This window comes from Seriola aureovittata, chromosome 24 (assembly GCF_021018895.1).
Source record: "Seriola aureovittata isolate HTS-2021-v1 ecotype China chromosome 24, ASM2101889v1, whole genome shotgun sequence".
NCBI classification, from domain to species: Eukaryota; Metazoa; Chordata; class Actinopteri; order Carangiformes; family Carangidae; genus Seriola; species Seriola aureovittata.
The window spans coordinates 11,937,527-11,955,155 of record NC_079387.1 but is presented as its reverse complement, the minus strand read 5'-3'; the positions used below and the strand labels follow the sequence as shown (position 1 = coordinate 11,955,155).

The 17,629-nt window shown below is 47.1% G+C and overlaps 1 protein-coding gene across 6 annotated transcripts in view; it reads right to left on the bottom strand.

Moving 5' to 3' along the window:
* impg2b (interphotoreceptor matrix proteoglycan 2b) overlaps positions 1-14,946 on the bottom strand; it is a 47,049-nt gene extending 32,103 nt beyond the window's left edge. For 4 of the 6 annotated variants that reach the window (XR_008826841.1, XR_008826844.1, XR_008826842.1 and 1 more), the window contains exons 1-14: positions 13,959-14,816; positions 13,002-13,208; positions 11,923-12,089; positions 11,397-11,431; positions 10,923-10,955; positions 9,857-9,903; positions 6,265-8,903; positions 6,010-6,171; positions 4,519-4,577; positions 4,380-4,400; positions 2,929-3,182; positions 2,786-2,847; positions 2,291-2,522; positions 199-1,865 (exon numbers count right to left, since the gene is read on the bottom strand). Coding sequence is in view for 1 of the 6 variants with exons in the window: in XM_056370985.1 (XP_056226960.1) it covers positions 199-1,865; positions 2,291-2,522; positions 2,786-2,847; positions 2,929-3,182; positions 4,380-4,400; positions 4,519-4,577; positions 6,010-6,171; positions 6,265-8,903; positions 9,857-9,903; positions 10,923-10,955; positions 11,397-11,431; positions 11,923-12,089; positions 13,002-13,208; positions 13,959-14,037 (5,664 nt within the window). In the remaining 5 variants the exon portion in view is untranslated. Of the gene's footprint in view, positions 1-198; positions 1,866-2,290; positions 2,523-2,785; positions 2,848-2,928; positions 3,183-4,379; positions 4,401-4,518; positions 4,578-6,009; positions 6,172-6,264; positions 8,904-9,856; positions 9,904-10,922; positions 10,956-11,396; positions 11,432-11,922; positions 12,090-13,001; positions 13,209-13,958; positions 14,817-14,840 lie in introns of those variants that run through there. The other 2 variants (XR_008826843.1, XR_008826845.1) reach the window with 2 other exon arrangements.
* Positions 14,947-17,629: the final 2,683 nt, after the last annotated feature.

The following is a 17,629-nucleotide window of genomic DNA, read 5'->3' as shown; positions in this document are numbered from 1 at the left end:
CAGAGACACACACACACACAGAGACACACACACACACACAGAGAGACACACACACACACAGAGAGACACACACACACACAGAGACACACACACACACACACACACACACACACACACACACACAAAGACAGGTGTAAAGAACGTTTCGTCTGAATCTGGAAGATTTAATCCCTGACACCAGATTCTGTGAGGTCACACCAGTTGTAGGAACCGTTGCTCCAGGGCCTTGTACTCCGGGGAGCTCTTGTTGAAGAGGTCCATGGAGAACGCCATGTTGGTCACCCTCAGGCTGAAGAACACAGTTAGGGCCCTGCCAGGTCGAGTCGGTAATGCGATGGCGTCCAAATCTGACCCTTGAGCGCCGCTGGAGAAGCCGCTGCTGTCGCCTTCAGTCGCCATGCCGCCGTACTGGAACACGTCGAAGCTGACGTCGATGCTCGGCATGTCAGAGAAGTCCTGCTCAAAAACCTGGATCTCTGTATCTGTCGTAACCAAGTCGACATCCTGCTCAGGTTCCCATGGCGACGTCTCTGCGGCGTCTATTACAGCACTTCCTGTTTTGTTGGTGACCCCCACCGTCAGACCCGGAGCTACATCTGAAGGCGGAGCGCTTACTGGAATTTCGTCTACATCTTCGTGGTTCAGGTGTTCATGGTGAAGCAGGTCCTCGTCCTCCGGCACAGAGTCTGATACTCGAGTGAAAGGTGAGTCCTTCTCAGGTGAGAGCGCGATGCCGATGCCGCCGCCGCCGCGGTCTGAGCTTACAGATGAAGTTGGGTCCGGAGCAGCAGTCGTGGTGACGACCATGACTTCATCCACAACGAGGTCTCTGTTTACTTGGAGTGGCGGCTCTGCTGCTGCTGTAGCGTCAGAGGAGTCGATGTGCTGCTCTTCCAAGATCTCAACCTCCTCCTGATCAGCTGCTTCTGGCAGCAGCAGTTTGGGTTTGTCCGTGAGAACCTCGAGTTCTGCCGGCTGCTCTGTGAACGCGTCAAAGCCGGGTTCTTCCACAGAGGTCGGCGCCTCTTCGTTTGAGGCGGCGTCAGTATCAGAGGCCTCCTCCTCCTCCTCTTCCTCCTCAGCTACACCTTCTGCTGATGAAACAGGAAGCTCCGTCTCTGCTGCAGTCTTTCCTTCCTCCGCTGAGGTGGTTTCTTGAAGCTCGACTGCTGAATCTGTTGGTCCTGGCTCACGAGTCCACGCTTCAGGTTCAGGGGAATCTGTGACTGGCGCCAAAATCAAATGTGGCTTCGTCAAGGCATAGTCGTCATAGATACCGGAGGCTTCCATTGTTTGCACTGAAAGTTCGACAGTCAAGGTTCCTTTGGGTGAGAATACAGGCGCTTGGGTTGTGGTTGAATACCGCGGGTCAGTGCTGATGTGCGGCGTGACCAGGACCTGATCCAGAAAAGGTTCTTGGAAGTCTCCGGCTGGCAAAGACTCGTCAAAAGCAGGAACAGCTGTAGGGGGAGCGTCAGTGAATTCTACTCCCATTGCAAACACATCATCTTTGTCAGTGGCCGGCAGCTCAACTACGACCCCCTCCTCATCCTGGTCCCCGTCCTCCTCATCAGTCTCCTCCAGATCAGGTGGCGGCAGCACCTCCAGGCTGCCATCCCCCCTGGGGTAAAAGCCGGTGCCATCAGATGTCGCCGCGGGCTGCCAGGACCAGAGATCAGCTCCCTGGCCGTCTCCAGAGAAACCGGAGCCAGATCCATCGTCCAACGTGCTCTCAGAGCCCGTCTGAGGTTTCAGCGCCGCAGAGGAGCCTCCGGGACTGACTGCGTGGTCCCCTCGGGGGGCGTCGTCTACGGCGCCGGGAGCATTATTAAGGAGAAATCCCTCGTCTTCAATATTTCCACTATCTGTGAAGCAGAAAAACACATGGAGAGCTTCAGGCCGAGATCTCAGACACCAGAGACACGTCATGACGGGACCCAGGTCCGAGTCCTGTGTGTGACTCATCATCTTAATCACATCAAACACCTGTTTCCACCAACACCTGTCGTCTGTTTGAGTCTCGTTTGTTTACATCGACACCTTCTTCCTGTTCTTTGATCACATTTAAAGCTGTAACTTTCACAAACACAGGATGGAGCTGAGCTGAAAACATGACTGATGCAAAATAATATTTCTGAAAATGTCCAGTTCTTCTTCTGTTCTGCAGCCGTGACGATGACAATGATGAACAACAGTAATTCTTATATGAAAAATAAAAGGCTGACTGATGGTCTGGAACTGATCTGATCTCACTTATTCTCACAGGTAAAAATGTGAATCGTTCACTCACTGCCTCGAGTCGCCGGCTCCAGGTCTAACGTCTGATCGGCGGGCGGTGGCGGAGGAGGAGCCGTGCTCTCCTCGAACATGAAGACGTCGTTCTCGCTCACCCCCCCGCTCTGGGGACCTTTCCACGGGTCGAAGGGGTCGAACAGGAATTCGTCCTTCTTCAGGAAGACGTCGCTGCTGTCCACCTCGTGGCTCGGAGCGTCTGGAGGTTTCTCTGCCGCCAGCACGTTGTCCTAGAAACAGACACATTGATGCTCAGCGACAGTTTCATCCTTAAAGACTTTGATCAAACCCAACCTGTAAATATAAATACCTCACTCAGATTTGTTGTCTGGTGAGACAGAGTAGAAACCAGTGTGTTTATTTGTGACAGTGTTTGGTTTTGTATTTGTTTATTTCTTCCCTGTGTCAGGGACGTTACAGGTGAGGAAGAACTGATCATCGTAACCGCCCACAGATCCAGTTTGACTCGTCCTCGCGTCTCTTTTCCACTCACCATGTTGTCGAAGGCGTCTGCAGGTCGGCTCGTAGGTTTCACAGACGGCAGCAAGTTGTCGGCTGCAGAAAAGAGTGAAAGCCTGTCAGAGTCACAGCCGGTCTACGGTCTGAGAGCAGCAGCATCAACAACACGTATGGTACCGTTCTGCAGCTGCAGCGGGTCGGCCTGCGCCTCCAGGCTGCTGTTGGTCATGAAGTTGTCTTTGTGCAGCGCCTCTGTGATGTAGTTGCGGAAGTCGGTGATGGTGTAGACGACGGTGGGCTGCTCGGCGGCTCCGGGGTAGTTCTTCTCCACCAGGTTGTTCTGCAGAGAGATGAAGTCCAGCGTGTCGTTGGCGATGCCGCCGCTGTCCACCTCCAGAGTGATGGCGTAGTGGACCAGGACAACCAGACCCCTGAGAGGGAAGAGGACCAATCAGAGGCCGAGACTCCAACATGCCATTTTCATCTGGAGGAAAACTTGTGACGCTCGTCTTTGGATTTGATCAATAAAACAATCAGAGTTCATTAAAACAAACACATCCAGTCTGAAAGATCCTAAAATTAAAGCTGCAAATCCTTCAATTATTAACTGATGATCAAACGACTGGCTGAATATTATTCTGTGGTTCAGACGATCAGTTCAACACGACAACGACATTAAACCTTTAACGTGTAAATGACTGTACTGAGCAGGTAATACTATACTGATCTGTCACCTCAGTGTCTTTAACACTGATTTTCAGCTCCTGAAGTTTGAGTCCACAAGAACAAGCTCTGACATAACGACCGTCCTGTGGTTTAACATCTGTTCGCTGCTTCGCTCTCACACTCATTTCTGAGGCGAGCGTTAGAGAAAACCAGAACCTGAAGACTTTACGACCCGATCACTTTTCTCTTCTTGGCAGCGTCAGGCTTCAGGTGAGTTTAAGAGCCTCTCTGAGCTCACAAAGTCACCTCGCCAGTGTGGTCACACGGTGACAGGCTGACCTGCAGCGGAGGGGTTGGGGGGGCAGCGAACCTGCCGTAAACCTTGGACAGTAATCCTTCGACAGCTGCAGGTGGCCGCGAGCAGCAGAGACTTATCCCACTTAAGAGCTGAGTGACTATTGTTAAGGACATTAAGTGGAAAGTAGAGCAGAGCTGTGACTAACTGCCACAGGCAGGTGAGAGGGGCTTCGGGGGGGTGGGGGGTGGGGGGACACGGCCACCAGGTGAAGAAATCCCTCTGAACTTCCCTGTAAACCAACTACAATCTGATCACTCTATCTGTCTCCATGTAGTCACAAGGTCAACATGTGGTTCAGGTCTGAGGTTCAGGATTCAGGATCTGAATTTCCCATCATGCCTTGCACAGTGAAGGGATGGCGGACTGAGCAGTAAAGTGAATTTATCAGACCAGTTTCAGAGCTCTTCAACCACCATCGTATGACCCTTCATCTGAAGGGAGAACGTGAAAACACCAAGTCGTCTCTAAGACCTCACAGCTACAGTAAAGAGTTCATACAGATGTTAAAGCTACAGGTAAAGAGTTCACACAGATGTTCAGGGTCCAGAGATGAACTGGGTCAGAAACATCAGGAGGTAAACTGAGGACAGTGTGTCAGACTTACCGCTCCAGGTCCTTCTGTGGCCTGAGGACAGACACAAAGTAAAGGCTGTTATAACAAGCTCCACCTGCTGAGGGTAATTAGACTGTATAATTAAACACGTTTAAATCTGAATGTGAGCGATGTGTCCAACAGCCCTCACCTGAATTCGACGATGTAGACGTTCTTGAAGCCCGGCAGCCTCTCGAAGGCGTCTTCAATCTGGACGTTAAAGACGGGAGGGATAGTTTAGTCTGAGTTTGGTCATGTGATGTCAGCTTCTGTGTGATCTGTCTCTATAACAGCTGAGTCTGCAGTTACCTGGACAAACATCAGCCGTGTCAGTGACATCACCACCTGTGTTTGACGGATCAGTGTGAAGCTGCTGCTGAACTGATGATCTTCAGCAGCAGCTTCATCCTGTTCAGAGTCTGACGACATGACAACCACTGTGTGTCGGACTGTGAGGGCAACCAGTCATGTTTATGTTGATTTTATGACATACACATGTTGTCAGCTGGCTGCAGTGCAGTTGTTAGTGATGAGAAGAAGAACAGCTGGATGTCCTGATCCGTGTGTCTTCATCAGGATCAGCACAGAGAGGCAACATGTAAGACGTGAGAGCAGTGACGTCATGATTATGAATGATGGAGTTTCAATGTGTCTCTAGTAAACTCTTATTGTTCAGATGTCAGCGGCCCGTGGCTGCGCTCTGCTCTGCTCAAGTCAAACTCCTGCTGCTTCTATTAGCCCTGTTATCCACTTCATATTCCCTCATTAATGACCCTGACCCCGGCGTTCAAACCATAAACCGGTTTCCCGCGTCACTGAGCCTGAAAACCTCCCAGCGGTACGGGAACACACCGGCGCTCTCTGCTTTCCTGGCAGCCGTCGTTTTTCCACCAACTCGCAGTGACTCACTGCTCGTATACTGTAGGTCCTCTGAAGTTTTCCAGCCCCGTTTCTGCCTCGGCGGCTTGTATAGCCGCTCGCTGGCAGGGCCGAGGAAACTGAGCTTTACAGCGTAAAGATCCTTAATGCGTGAAAAACAGGCGAAGGCCTTTAAAGCAGAGCCAAACTCCTGAGTCTGCAGTTTGTAGGAAACCACAAAGCAAGTCAATTTGGTAATGAGCGTGCATCCTGGACGTCAGAGAGAAGAGTAAAGGAGGAGAAATGACAGAAGGAGTGAGGGGGGGGGAGTGAAGGCAGGAACCACAAGAATCACAAAAACTGGCTGATAAACAAACCGCAGCTCAGTGCACTCATGGTTCTCTACAAACAACATGACGACAGCGACGTGAGTCAGACTGACACACGGCTTCATTTAATTCACATGAAAACATCTTTAGTTTGTTGTTGCTCTTCTTAACATGAGCAACACACTTACACTCATCCTGAGACTTTATGACTCAAATTAATGAACATGCGAAGCTCCAGCTGACGTCTGAAACAGGAGGCACACATTCACTTTGATCTGGAAGACCCTCGATCAATCTAGTGGCTGTGTCCATGTAGAAAAGAGCTTCAGGCGGCTGGCGCACGGGTAACCCCAGACTAACATGAGGAATTATTGTTGACGATGGTTGGAACATATCACAAGGTAAAAGTGTAACTCGTGGTGTGGGTGAAGCGGCGCCTTGTTAAATGGTCTCACCTTGTGTGTGAAGTGTCTGGCCAGCTGCTGGTAGTGGAAGCTGCTCGGGTCTCTCAGCGCGTCGTTGTAGGTTTCTCCTCTCAGCTTGATGCTCAGCTCCACCACCTGGTCCTTCAGGGGCCTCGGGGGCCGCAACAAGGTGTCGTCTATCTCGTTAGCGATCTGAACGTGCAGGGACACGCACAGAAATCAGTATTGGTCCTGAAAAGGAAGTGTGTGTATCAGTGTGTATTCAGATATTCTACCATTACTCACAGAGTTCTCCTCCTCATCCTCAAACCCGAAGCCGTTGTTTCCCAGTAAGTTGTCCTCGACATCGCGAGGCCTTTCCGTTAGATCGGGGAAGTTTCCGTTGTTGTACTCCACTACGTACTTGGTCGTGACTTCCAAAGAGGCACCAGGGGTCGTCTCTTCCATGGCGGTACTCGCCGCAGTAACGTCCACAACAGATTCTGGGGTGGTTTCAGACGGGACTTCAGCTGGAGCCTCCGTCATCAATTTCCCTGCATCTTCAACAGAGATACCCTCATCGTCTTCTAGAGGAACCTCCGCGGGAGCAACGCTGTCTTCACTCGGAGCGCCATCCTCCTCAGGGGCGACCTCTGGGGCAGGCTCCTCAGGGGTTTCTACCTCTGAAGTCGTTCCTGGACGGGTTTGAGTCACAACCTCCGGAGATGTTTCACTTGGAGCCTCTGGGACAGTTTCTTCTTCACCCTCTGGAAAGTATCCAGGATCTGAGACCTGACTTGGAAGCTCAACCACCTGGGTGGTACTCGCACTCTCCCTGGAGGTTTCTTCCTCAGAGTCTCCAGGAAGTTCCACTGTGACCTGTGGTTCAGGTGTTTCCTCCACTTCAGTCCCTGGCAACAATCCCTCAGTGTCCTCTGGAACAACAACAACAACAGGAGTGATCTCCTCATCAGACTCTGAGCGGATCTCTGGTGTGACCTCCTCTGTAACTTCTGGTTTAGTTCCCTCTGCTTCAGGTTCTCCAAAACCTTCTTCTTCTTCCTCCGTTCTCTCCTCTGATGCTTCGCCTCCGACTGCTTCTTGAGTTTTATCCACAAATGTAACGTCAGGATCAGTTTTATCAGGTACTACTTCATGTTCTTCTGTGGGTTCTGTCTCTTCTACAATTTCCTCTATGGGTTCTACATCTTGACCTGGTTTTTCCGTGGGTTCTGTCTCTTCTACAATTTCTTCTTCAGGTTCTGGTTCTTGTGCAGGTTCTGTTTCTTTAACAGCACCTTCTGTTGTCTCTGTTGTGTCCACGGTTTCTTCTGCAGGTTCTGGTTCTTCTACAGTTTCTTCTGTTTCCTCCTCCACTGGTTCTATAGGTGCGTCAGGTGTTTCCTCTCCACCGTCCGTAGGTTCTCCTGTCGGCTCTATTGTTGTTTCGTCTTCTTGTGTATCTGCTGTCTTCACTGGCTCTAATGCAGCTTCACCCGGTTCCTCCACAGTAACTGTTGCCCCCTCTGCTTCCTCAGGTAGTTGTTCTTCTGCCGTTTCCACCATTTCCCCGTCTTCCTCTTTTTCTTCAGCTGTTTCTGTCTTTGTTGTTTCCCCCGCAGGAGACTTTGCTTCAGTAATCTTATCTTCAGAAACACCTGTAGCTTCTTTGTGTTTGATTTCTTCTTCTACCTCTTCTTCTGGCTTGTCTGTTGCTTCCACTGCTTCTTCTTCTGTGACAGTTTGGTCAGGTGTTTCTTCCTCTGTTAACTCTATTTGTACTGCTGTAATATCTGGTGTTATCTCCTCAGTATCTTCATCCTTGTCATCTTGTAAGATCACGACAACAGGCTCAGGAGTAACCTCGGCCACTAGTGTCAGTTCGTCTTCTGGTGTTTTGTCCTCTGTAAAGTCTTCACTGAGTTTTACTTCTGTCTTGTCTGTTGTCATCAGAATAGAGGCCTGGGATGGAGCTTCTTCTTCATCTGAGACATGCTCTTGTTCTGGAGTCACATTCATGAATGTTTTATCTTCTTCTGAATCTGGATCTGTTATCAGAAATACAGTTGGGATTTCCTCTGAAGGGTGTTCTGCTGGTGATTCAGGTTCTTCAAGAATTGCTGCCTCAACTAGATCTGGTTCATCTGGTGCTGTTTCTGTGATTAGCTCTGGTGGATCCTCAGTGGGTTCCTCTAAAACCTCATCAGTCAAGGTTTCCTCTGGGATGATATCCAAAGAATTGTCTGGAATTTCTTCAACTTCTCGGCCCACGCTGACTTCGACAGATGTCTCTGGGACTGCCACAGTCACGACATCCGGCAGAGCCTCAGCACCAGGTTCTGGAGATACTCCCTGCCCTAACTCCTCCACTGTGACAGCCTCTGTCGCAGGTGCTGTAGTGGGCTTTGTCAGAACCACAACAGAAGCCTCTGTGAGGACCTCTTTAGCCACAGCTTCTGAGGGTGGCTCCTCACCTTGTGGGGTAACTTGAATCACCTCTGAATCAGGAACATCCACCTCTTCAGGAGTGAAATCAAGGATCGTGTCATCTTCCTCTACAGAGTCCACAGTCTCCTCCTTTGTTGTATCTGGGACAGTTGTGTCTTCTTTCCCATCAAAGGGCTTGTGGGTAACAGAGTCATCAACCTCCACAGTATCCTCAGCCATGTCCGCAACATCTCCATCCTCAGACTCTGAGGGAATCTCAGCGTCAGTGACGACTGAAGGTTGACTTTCTGAAGTGACGCCACCTCCAGACTCCTGGACGTCCTCAGAGTCTATTGGCGCAGCAGCAACAGTCAAATCCACAGGAATCTTAGCGAACGGCGTTGCAGGAGCGTCTTCGACTGACCCGCCGGTGGCTGAGAGTGGAGGACTCCAAGCTGTGACCTCAAAGCCTGGTGGAGGATTGTCTTGGTGAGTTGAGATGACGATACCGTCCTCCCCTGTAAAATGACAGAATGAGGAAACTGATTATGTCTGAACTGTGAACTCTACAGCTGTTAGCTAACAGGACTCTGCCTAAAGCTCCACTGGACATCTTCCATGGTATCCACATGAACAAACAACTCATCTCTAAACTGGCCTGTTAGGCAGTTAAACTCTAAAGCCTCCCTCTCTAAAGACTCGAAGGTGTGATGAATGAATAAATAATTTGTTGTATTTGTGTCTGTTGAGTGAGAAGACTTAGTGTTGCTGTTTTAGAGACATATGACTTTGCCTCCGGCCCCACGTTGGCAGCACCTGTAGCTGTGATCTCACTAACCCTGATACTTGTCCTGCACTAACTCAGTCACGTCTACATCTCTGCTGTTGGTCCTCTGCTCAGCCTCCCTCCATTGACCAGACTGCTGCCTGTAAATAGGCTTACAGATCTATTCTGAGCGCAGAGCGTGTGACGGGAATCAGCCTCCTGCACCCACTCCTCCCTCACATAAGACAGATCGGGGTCTAAGGTGAGGGACTGCAGACGACAGACTTTACAACTTGGACAGACGTTAAGGTTTGTTTCTTAAAGTCTGGCTCCTCGTCCATCAGGGGTGTTGTGAAGACTTTCAGTGGGTCACCAATAAGATGATATTACCCATCTGGTGTCAGTCCCTTAGTAAAAATACACTTCCCAGCTTTTAAAGTATTATATTATTTACAATTTAAATTTCATCTGGGATAAAAACAAATTTAGACTGTGATAAAAAGACATATATACATCACCTGGTAGAATTTAAATATGGAGGACGTGTGAAGTAAGTGGCACTTAGTTCTCTCCACAGATCTTTGTTAACTAAAACACTCTGCTTTTATTTAAACGTCCCTGCAGCTGCAGACGAAGCAGAATCTGAGAGTGTCTTCACCTCAAACTGAAACGGCCTCTACACATGTCAAGGTGAGAAGTGTTTACCTGGCTCCGTCACCGAGTCTCCAGTCCGGTCCGTCGTTTCTTCAGAGCTGCAGGAGGAAGAGAGAAAATCCTTCAACCACAAGTAGAAGCACATGAAGCATTTTAAGATCAGTTTAGAGCTCCACCATCAGCTGACAGTAAATATCGAATATGTTTGGACTTAAAATTAAAAACTACAAAGACTAAACAGACGATTAATTAATCAAGAACATGGGTGTTATCAAATAATTAAAATCAGTCATTAAAATATCAAAATAACTAAAAAATAATAGAAAATAAAACTTGTGTTAGACGTGAGTCCTGCATCAGTAAAGTCAGTGAGCTGTGCGAAAGCAGAATAGAGCAGAAGATTATTGATGATTTTTAAAGGGGAATTTCACCTATTTTAAGAGTTCCTTTATGTTCTTGCTGTTTCCAACAACACGTCAAAGAGACACTAAAACAACCTTCATATTCCATCAACACTTTGGACGCGAGAACTCTCACATAAACTCTATAAGTCAACAAACATGGAGTCTCATTAACTATCAACAAACATCTGCGAGTCCTTAAAATAGTTGGCGTTCCCCTTTAAATTCATTATTATGCAGCCACTCCGACACAGCTGGATCAAGGCGCTGTTACACTGAGCGCTAACAGAAACCACACACACGCACACGCACACACACACGCACACATACACACACACACACACACGCACACACACACACACACACACACACACACACGCACACACACACACGCACACATACACACACACACACACACGCACACATACACACACACACACACACACACACACACACACACACACACGCACGCACACACGCACGCACACACGCACGCACACACACACGCACGCACACGCACACACACACACACACAGGTCGTCTGGCTGAGCGTGAAGAAAGCAGCAAAGCTCTTGTGATAGTTTCACTTGTAAAACATCTCTATTATTGATTTGTGTGTGTGACTCTGTTCTGCGTGTTGATAAGAGACACAGTCGTGTGTTGTTCCTGAACTGACTCCAGCTCTGTAGGTGTGTGTTTGGTGTCTGCAGGCCTACCTGCACGGAGGAGAGCCTGACGTGACGGGCACACTGCAGCAGGTGACCAAACACAGCACAGGTGTCAGAACACGACCAGAGACCTTTAGTTAATGAACCACCTAGCTCTGAAACCACCCACAAGCTCACCTGGTCCATCACTTCTGAAGCTGTACAGACATTATTTATCTTAAATGACCCAAAGGTTCAGGTTCAGAGTTAATCACACCTCTGCCTCATCGTGTGTGTGTGTGTGTGTGTGCCCTCATTTCCTGCTGATGCCGTGACAACGTGTCGATGGGTGCATTAAGAGTTTTCTGACTCTGCACCTTCAGTGTAGTTGAAGGAAACAGGAGATTTAAAATGTTGATATATAAAACTGAATTCAGATCCTCGACACACACGTCAGTCACTGTTACATCGATATGTTTGAATAGTTTCATCAACACAACAACATCTGAATCTGGAACAGCCGTCACACAGTCGCACACTCACCTGTTCATCACCTGTTCGGCTGCCATGGCAACTCTCTGAAAGACAGACGCACATCGTCAGCAGAGAACATGACAACCGTTAACTTAAGGCTCGTTTCTATGGTGATGTTACCTCTGCCATCTTTTAAGGTGGAATGTTTTGTTGCATGTAACTGAAAGTATGATTGATGACCAATCAATACACCTTAAATGTCAATATTACAACTTTGAGTGTATTTTTGTGTTTTGATCAGCTCTCTACATGACAGACAAACTGGAGATGAATTGTGAACTGTGGATATTTTATGAAGATTTTAAAACAATAAACTTTTAATCTTTGGTTTAAAGACCCAAAGACTTGATTGATCTGAGATAAACAAGAATTAATTATCATTAATCATTCATCCTGCCTTGTTTTTCTGTGATATGTGAACGATGAGTTTTTTACAGTTTGTGTCATATGAGTTAAAATGAAATAAAGAACAATCACAGTCAAAACAGAGAAAGCTGCTGGTTTTACATCAGAGAAAACAAAATGGCGGACTCACGCTCCTGATGAGGTCGATGTGCTCCTCTGATTGGCTGAAGAAGCTGCCGATGTCCATGACGCTGACGGAGCCGTCCATGCAGCGACCGACCCAGTCCTGGTACTCGTCCCGCTCCGGCAGCCGGTCCCAGAAGATCTTAAAGGCCTCCCACACCGTCTCCTGACACACTGAGACACACACACGAGTCACGAGCCTCGTCCTGAGAGAGAACAGCTGGTGACATCATGAGACAAACCAGACCTGGACCAGAACCTTGTTCCATCTGGGTCTGACCTGCAGTCATCTGGTATCTGATGACCTTTGAACTGCATGTTCACTGAGTTTAACCAGACACTGACGGTCGTCAGCAGGATGATGTAAGACCTGTTTCCTGCAGGAAGGATGTGGACCATGATTATTTACCACTGATGCTGCTGCAGCTTTTTGTCTGGACTGATGGATAAATTCACAGATGTTTCCTAAGAGCTCGACTCCTCCAGCAGCTGAACTCCCTCTAACACTGGAAATCAAACATGGTTCAGAGAGTTGGTCCAACAGTTGCAGAAGTTCCCTATTTACATATATAAGACTTTCAGGTCACCACGCTTCAGAGTTGCTGTCAGGTGTACAGATTCATCATCATTTGAAGTTTTAAACCGTCACCTTACTTTATATCTTTGACTAGCAAGTGAAATACATTCACTTCAGAAATAAATAAATCAATTCCTGCTGTTGTTCTGAATTAAGATCAGCAAACAGCAACGAGTAACTGTTCTGGGGCTTTCAATCACATCACATGGTCTTCCTCAGCACAGAGAGTTGTCATTGATCTTTCTCTCTACATCTCAGACACACAACAAACTGAAGCATTGAAGCAAAAAACCAAAGGAAGCGGAGGCGGGTTAAGAAGGTCATGTTTTCAGTGTTTTTGGCTCTGCATGACCTCTGACCTCTGTGGGATCGGCTGCCTTTAATGACAGCAGACTTGGAGTTTAAGCTCGTAAGTCTGTTTGGATAAGGGCTTCTGTGAAATACCTCCAGTGTTAAAGATAGACGTTTCTCGCCTCCTCGAACACATGAAACATGAAACTCAGACGAACCTCTGAGGTGAAAGTAGCTCAGGTGGTTGGTGACAGCTTGGTCGAACGTCTCCTGAGTGCAAAGCTTGACGCCGCTGGGAAACAAGATGTTCCGTTTCCTTCGAGTCAGCGCCGCGTGACGTCGGTATAAAAGCTGGCCTGAGTCTGCCGTCGGTTCGCCCAAATGTCCATGCTGCTCCGAATCCAGCTTCCAGTCACGAGTGGCACCTACGAGTCATCCCAAAACCCAGAGAGACGCAGTGAGACGTTTACTGAACACACCTTCAGTATTATTTTACAGCTACAGTTACTTTACTGATTCATTTTGTAGGTTGAAATGCAGCCAGCAGTTCCACTCCTGCTGCAACCAGCCATTATTTATCTGCCTGTGGGTTTTTTTTATTAGGAAATGAATCTTTTGTCTATAAAATGTCAGAAACAGTAAAAAAGCAAATATAACTTCCAACATCCCAAAGGTCAGAGAGACGTCTCACCAACGCTTCACAGATGTTACCAACAAAGACAAACCATTAAACGTCATATTCATGAAGCTGTATCCAGCAAAATGTTTAAGGATTTTTTCAGTAAAATCAACTAAAATCATTGTTTGATTATTGAAATAGTTGGTAGGTTGGATGTTTAAATTTCTGTTGATCAATTAATCAATTAATCGTTTGGCTATAAAATGTAAGGAAAACAGTCCTTCCCAATGTGACATCTTTAACTCCCTTGTTTCAAACCGATGAGGCTGGGATCATGACTCAACCATTTCCTGATGATTTTCTATCAATCAACTAATCGATTGAGCGACTAATCGCTGCAGTTTCCTCTGTAAACCTCTCCCATGGTTTCATTTCAGGAGCTGTGGATCATTTTATCAGAACTTCAGCGGGACTTTACATCAGTGAGCTGCTGCTGTTACTAAAAGCTTCTTCCACCAGGGAGACAAACAGAAACATCGAAGACCTTCACACTGACCTGTTTCCATGAACATGTACCCTGAAAGCAGCACGGCCCCGAGCGCCCACAGCATCAACCTCCCACGCTGTCCAGCCATTTCTCCAGAAGTCTCCTCCAAAGCTCCGGCCCGGACTCGCTGCTTCTTATTCCCACCTCCTCAGCTCATCAGCGGCCTCCTTCTCACGGTCGTCCATCCACTGCTCCGCATGGCATTTGTCAGAAAACTCAGAGAGGAAATCTCAAGACGGTCCTGACGCGGCGTCGCCGGGCTCAGGTGAGCAGATGGGACTTTGCTGCTGGTGCTGGAGATTTTTTCTCTTTGCTCTAATCCTATTTGTTAAGCTGCTGGAGTGGATGACTGTCAGAGCCACGGTGTACCAGAGCCACCGCTCAGCCCTGCTGACAGGAAGTCAAATTACATGCTGATTATTCACACAAACAGGCTCATTTCATACAGATCAGCTTCAAAAACCTGAATCTAACTGATAATTAATGTCAGAGACTTCAGGTGTGACAAGTGAGTTCATACCTGGGCGCTGCTACAGCTCTGAAATGGTTAATTTCCCATGATTCACCAGTGTAAGTGGCACATGCTCTAGTCCAAAAACTGGTGACACACAACTTCAGACTGGTTCTTACAAATGTGTTCAAATCATAATTCATCTGATCTTTAGCCCATAAATTTATCTAAATGAAATTAAAGAATGATTAATGATTATTAGTAAGTAACTCTTTATATTCAGTCTGTGTAATCAGCATATAAACATGTAATAAATGGTTTATAACAGTAAAATGTAGGTGTAAGCTGAGGTCAGTGTAAAACATATAATGAATAATAATCAACATGAACATTGTCCTAATATCTGTTACAGAAATCCAAAATCTGGCTGGATTACTTACTGCGATCCAGCCGGGATCCAGCCGGGATCCAGCCGGGATCCAGCCGGGATCCAGCCGGGATCCCAATCAGTGCCGACGGAGCCGGGAGTCGGCCAGGTGGTCTTCACGGCAGACTGATCAGAGTGGATTACCTGAAAGACGCTGCAAGGTCACATGACACATTAAAAGGTCAAAGGTGATAATGGAGTGTTCTGTCAGTTTTCACCTGTTTTCACTTCATCAGTTTGAATATTGATAAAAACCGACCATCCATATAAAATCAATCATATAATCATTATTATATATTATATTATACATATAATATTATATTATCACATTCAAACAGATGGGTCGTTAAATTAGAATCTGAACTGCTGCTATCGATCAGTTTCCTATAATTAGACCCGTCCTCATCCAGACTGTGACCCATGACCCCCCCCCCCCCCCCCCCCCCCCCGCCCCCCGCCCCTCTGCATCACAGAGTCAACAGTGGCGGACATCTTTTATTGGATGATGGGATAAACAGGAAGGAGAGGAAAATGTTCTGAAATCACACAAATGTCATTAGTAAAAGTGATTAAAGGTGCTGACGCTGTAATTACAACTGTTTACGGTGTGTTTGAAACCAACACTGAAACTACTGAGTCCTCCACATCTCCCAGACGGATCCTTCAGAGTCCAGCAGGGATCAGGATCAGTTTTCCATCTTCAGGACTCAGATTATTTTTGGGAGACAGGATGGAGTCTTCATAGGGGCTGTAAACCGTCTAATCTTAACCTCCCACTGCTCAGATTAGCCTCCTCTACAGGGCTAAACACGACCACACCACGACGACTGCCAGACCTGGGCCAGACTAGAGCCAGACTAGAGCCAGACCAGAGCCAGACCAGAGCCAGACCAGAGCCAGACCAGAGCCAGACCAGAGCCAGACTAGAGCCAGACCAGAGCCAGACTAGAGCCAGACCAGAGCCAGACCAGGACCAGACTAGAGCCAGACCAGAGCCAGACCAGAGCCAGACCAGGACCAGACCAGAGCCAGACCAGAGCCAGACCAGGACCAGACCAGAGCCAGACCAGAGCCAGACCAGGACCAGACCAGAGCCAGACCAGAGCCAGACCAGAGCCAGACTAGAGCCAGACCAGAGCCAGACCAGAGCCAGACCAGGACCAGACTAGAGCCAGACCAGGACCAGACTAGAGCCAGACTAGAGCCAGACCAGAGCCAGACCAGAGCCAGACCAGAGCCAGACCAGAGCCAGACCAGGACCAGACTAGAGCCAGACCAGAGCCAGACCAGGACCAGACTAGAGCCAGACCAGAGCCAGACTAGAGCCAGACCAGAGCCAGACCAGGACCAGACCAGAACCAGACCAGAGCCAGACCAGGACCAGACTAGAGCCAGACCAGGACCAGACTAGAGCCAGACCAGAGCCAGACCAGGACCAGACCAGAACCAGACCAGAGCCAGACCAGGACCAGACTAGAGCCAGACCAGGACCAGACTAGAGCCAGACCAGAGCCAGACCAGGACCAGACTAGAGCCAGACCAGAGCCAGACCAGGACCAGACTAGAGCCAGACTAGAGCCAGACCAGGCCACTATAGCGTGATTTCCTGACATAAAAACATAATAAATGATAAATGAACACATTCATTCACTGTTGGGTTTAAACTTTTTATACACGTGTTCAAACCTCATTAAATACATCATTGAGTGTGAGTACAACTACCTTATTTTATCAACCATCTATTACATATTATTATTATTATTATCATTATATTATATATTATTCATGCTTCATATGAATTTACAAACACATTAAAACATCCCTACATCTGCTTACAACTACTTTATACTGACTGTGTTTATGTTTATATATTTATCACAAATTCTAAATGGGGTTGAAATAAAGTGTAACGCTGATTAATAATTAATATAATGATAATTATAAATAAATAATTAATAAAAATATTATTCTCAGGAGGACCTGTTTTGTGTTGTGGTTGTTGTTGTTGTACCCCTCCAGTCTGATCCAGTTAATGAGCTGTAAGCTGATTGGTCCACAGCGGGGGGCGCTCGAATAAAACCACAAGATTACCGAAGCAGCCAACACACACACACACACACACACACACACACACACAAAGTTGAATGCACGCAAACCACACAACAGAAACGCTGTGTGTCAGTTAAAATGAACAAATGATAAAAGAACCTGAAACACACACACACACACACACACAGTAACCCTGTGACCTTTGACCTCGGCTTAGACAAGGACACACTCTCCTCACCGGGAGACAACTCTGATCCATCAACACTGATTAACTATTAATTAACTACTTACTTCATTAAGCTGGAAATTATCTCATTACTAGAACCAGCAGCTGCTGCGACTGTAATTATCAATAATAACTATTATATAATGATTATCTGTGAAATTGCCACATTGTTATTATTGTTTTTATCTATACATTTACTTATCAAATTATTTCTTTAAATTAAAATGTAATTTTAATTCAATATTATCCCCATCTTCACCATTATCATCATGATTACTTTCCTCATATGTTTATAATTATTATAATAAATAATATCATCATCTTTATTGTTGATGAAATTGACAGAAAATAAACAGTAATGACATTAAATAATCTAATTTTTATCAAGTAATAAATATGAATAATAATAATAGTGATGTGATTATATAACACTGATTGTCCCTGAGCTGAAGTTGAAGCTGAAGTCGTACTGGACCAGATGTGTCTGTTGTTTTGTCCTCAGAATATTAGGAACCCCTCTGAATGTA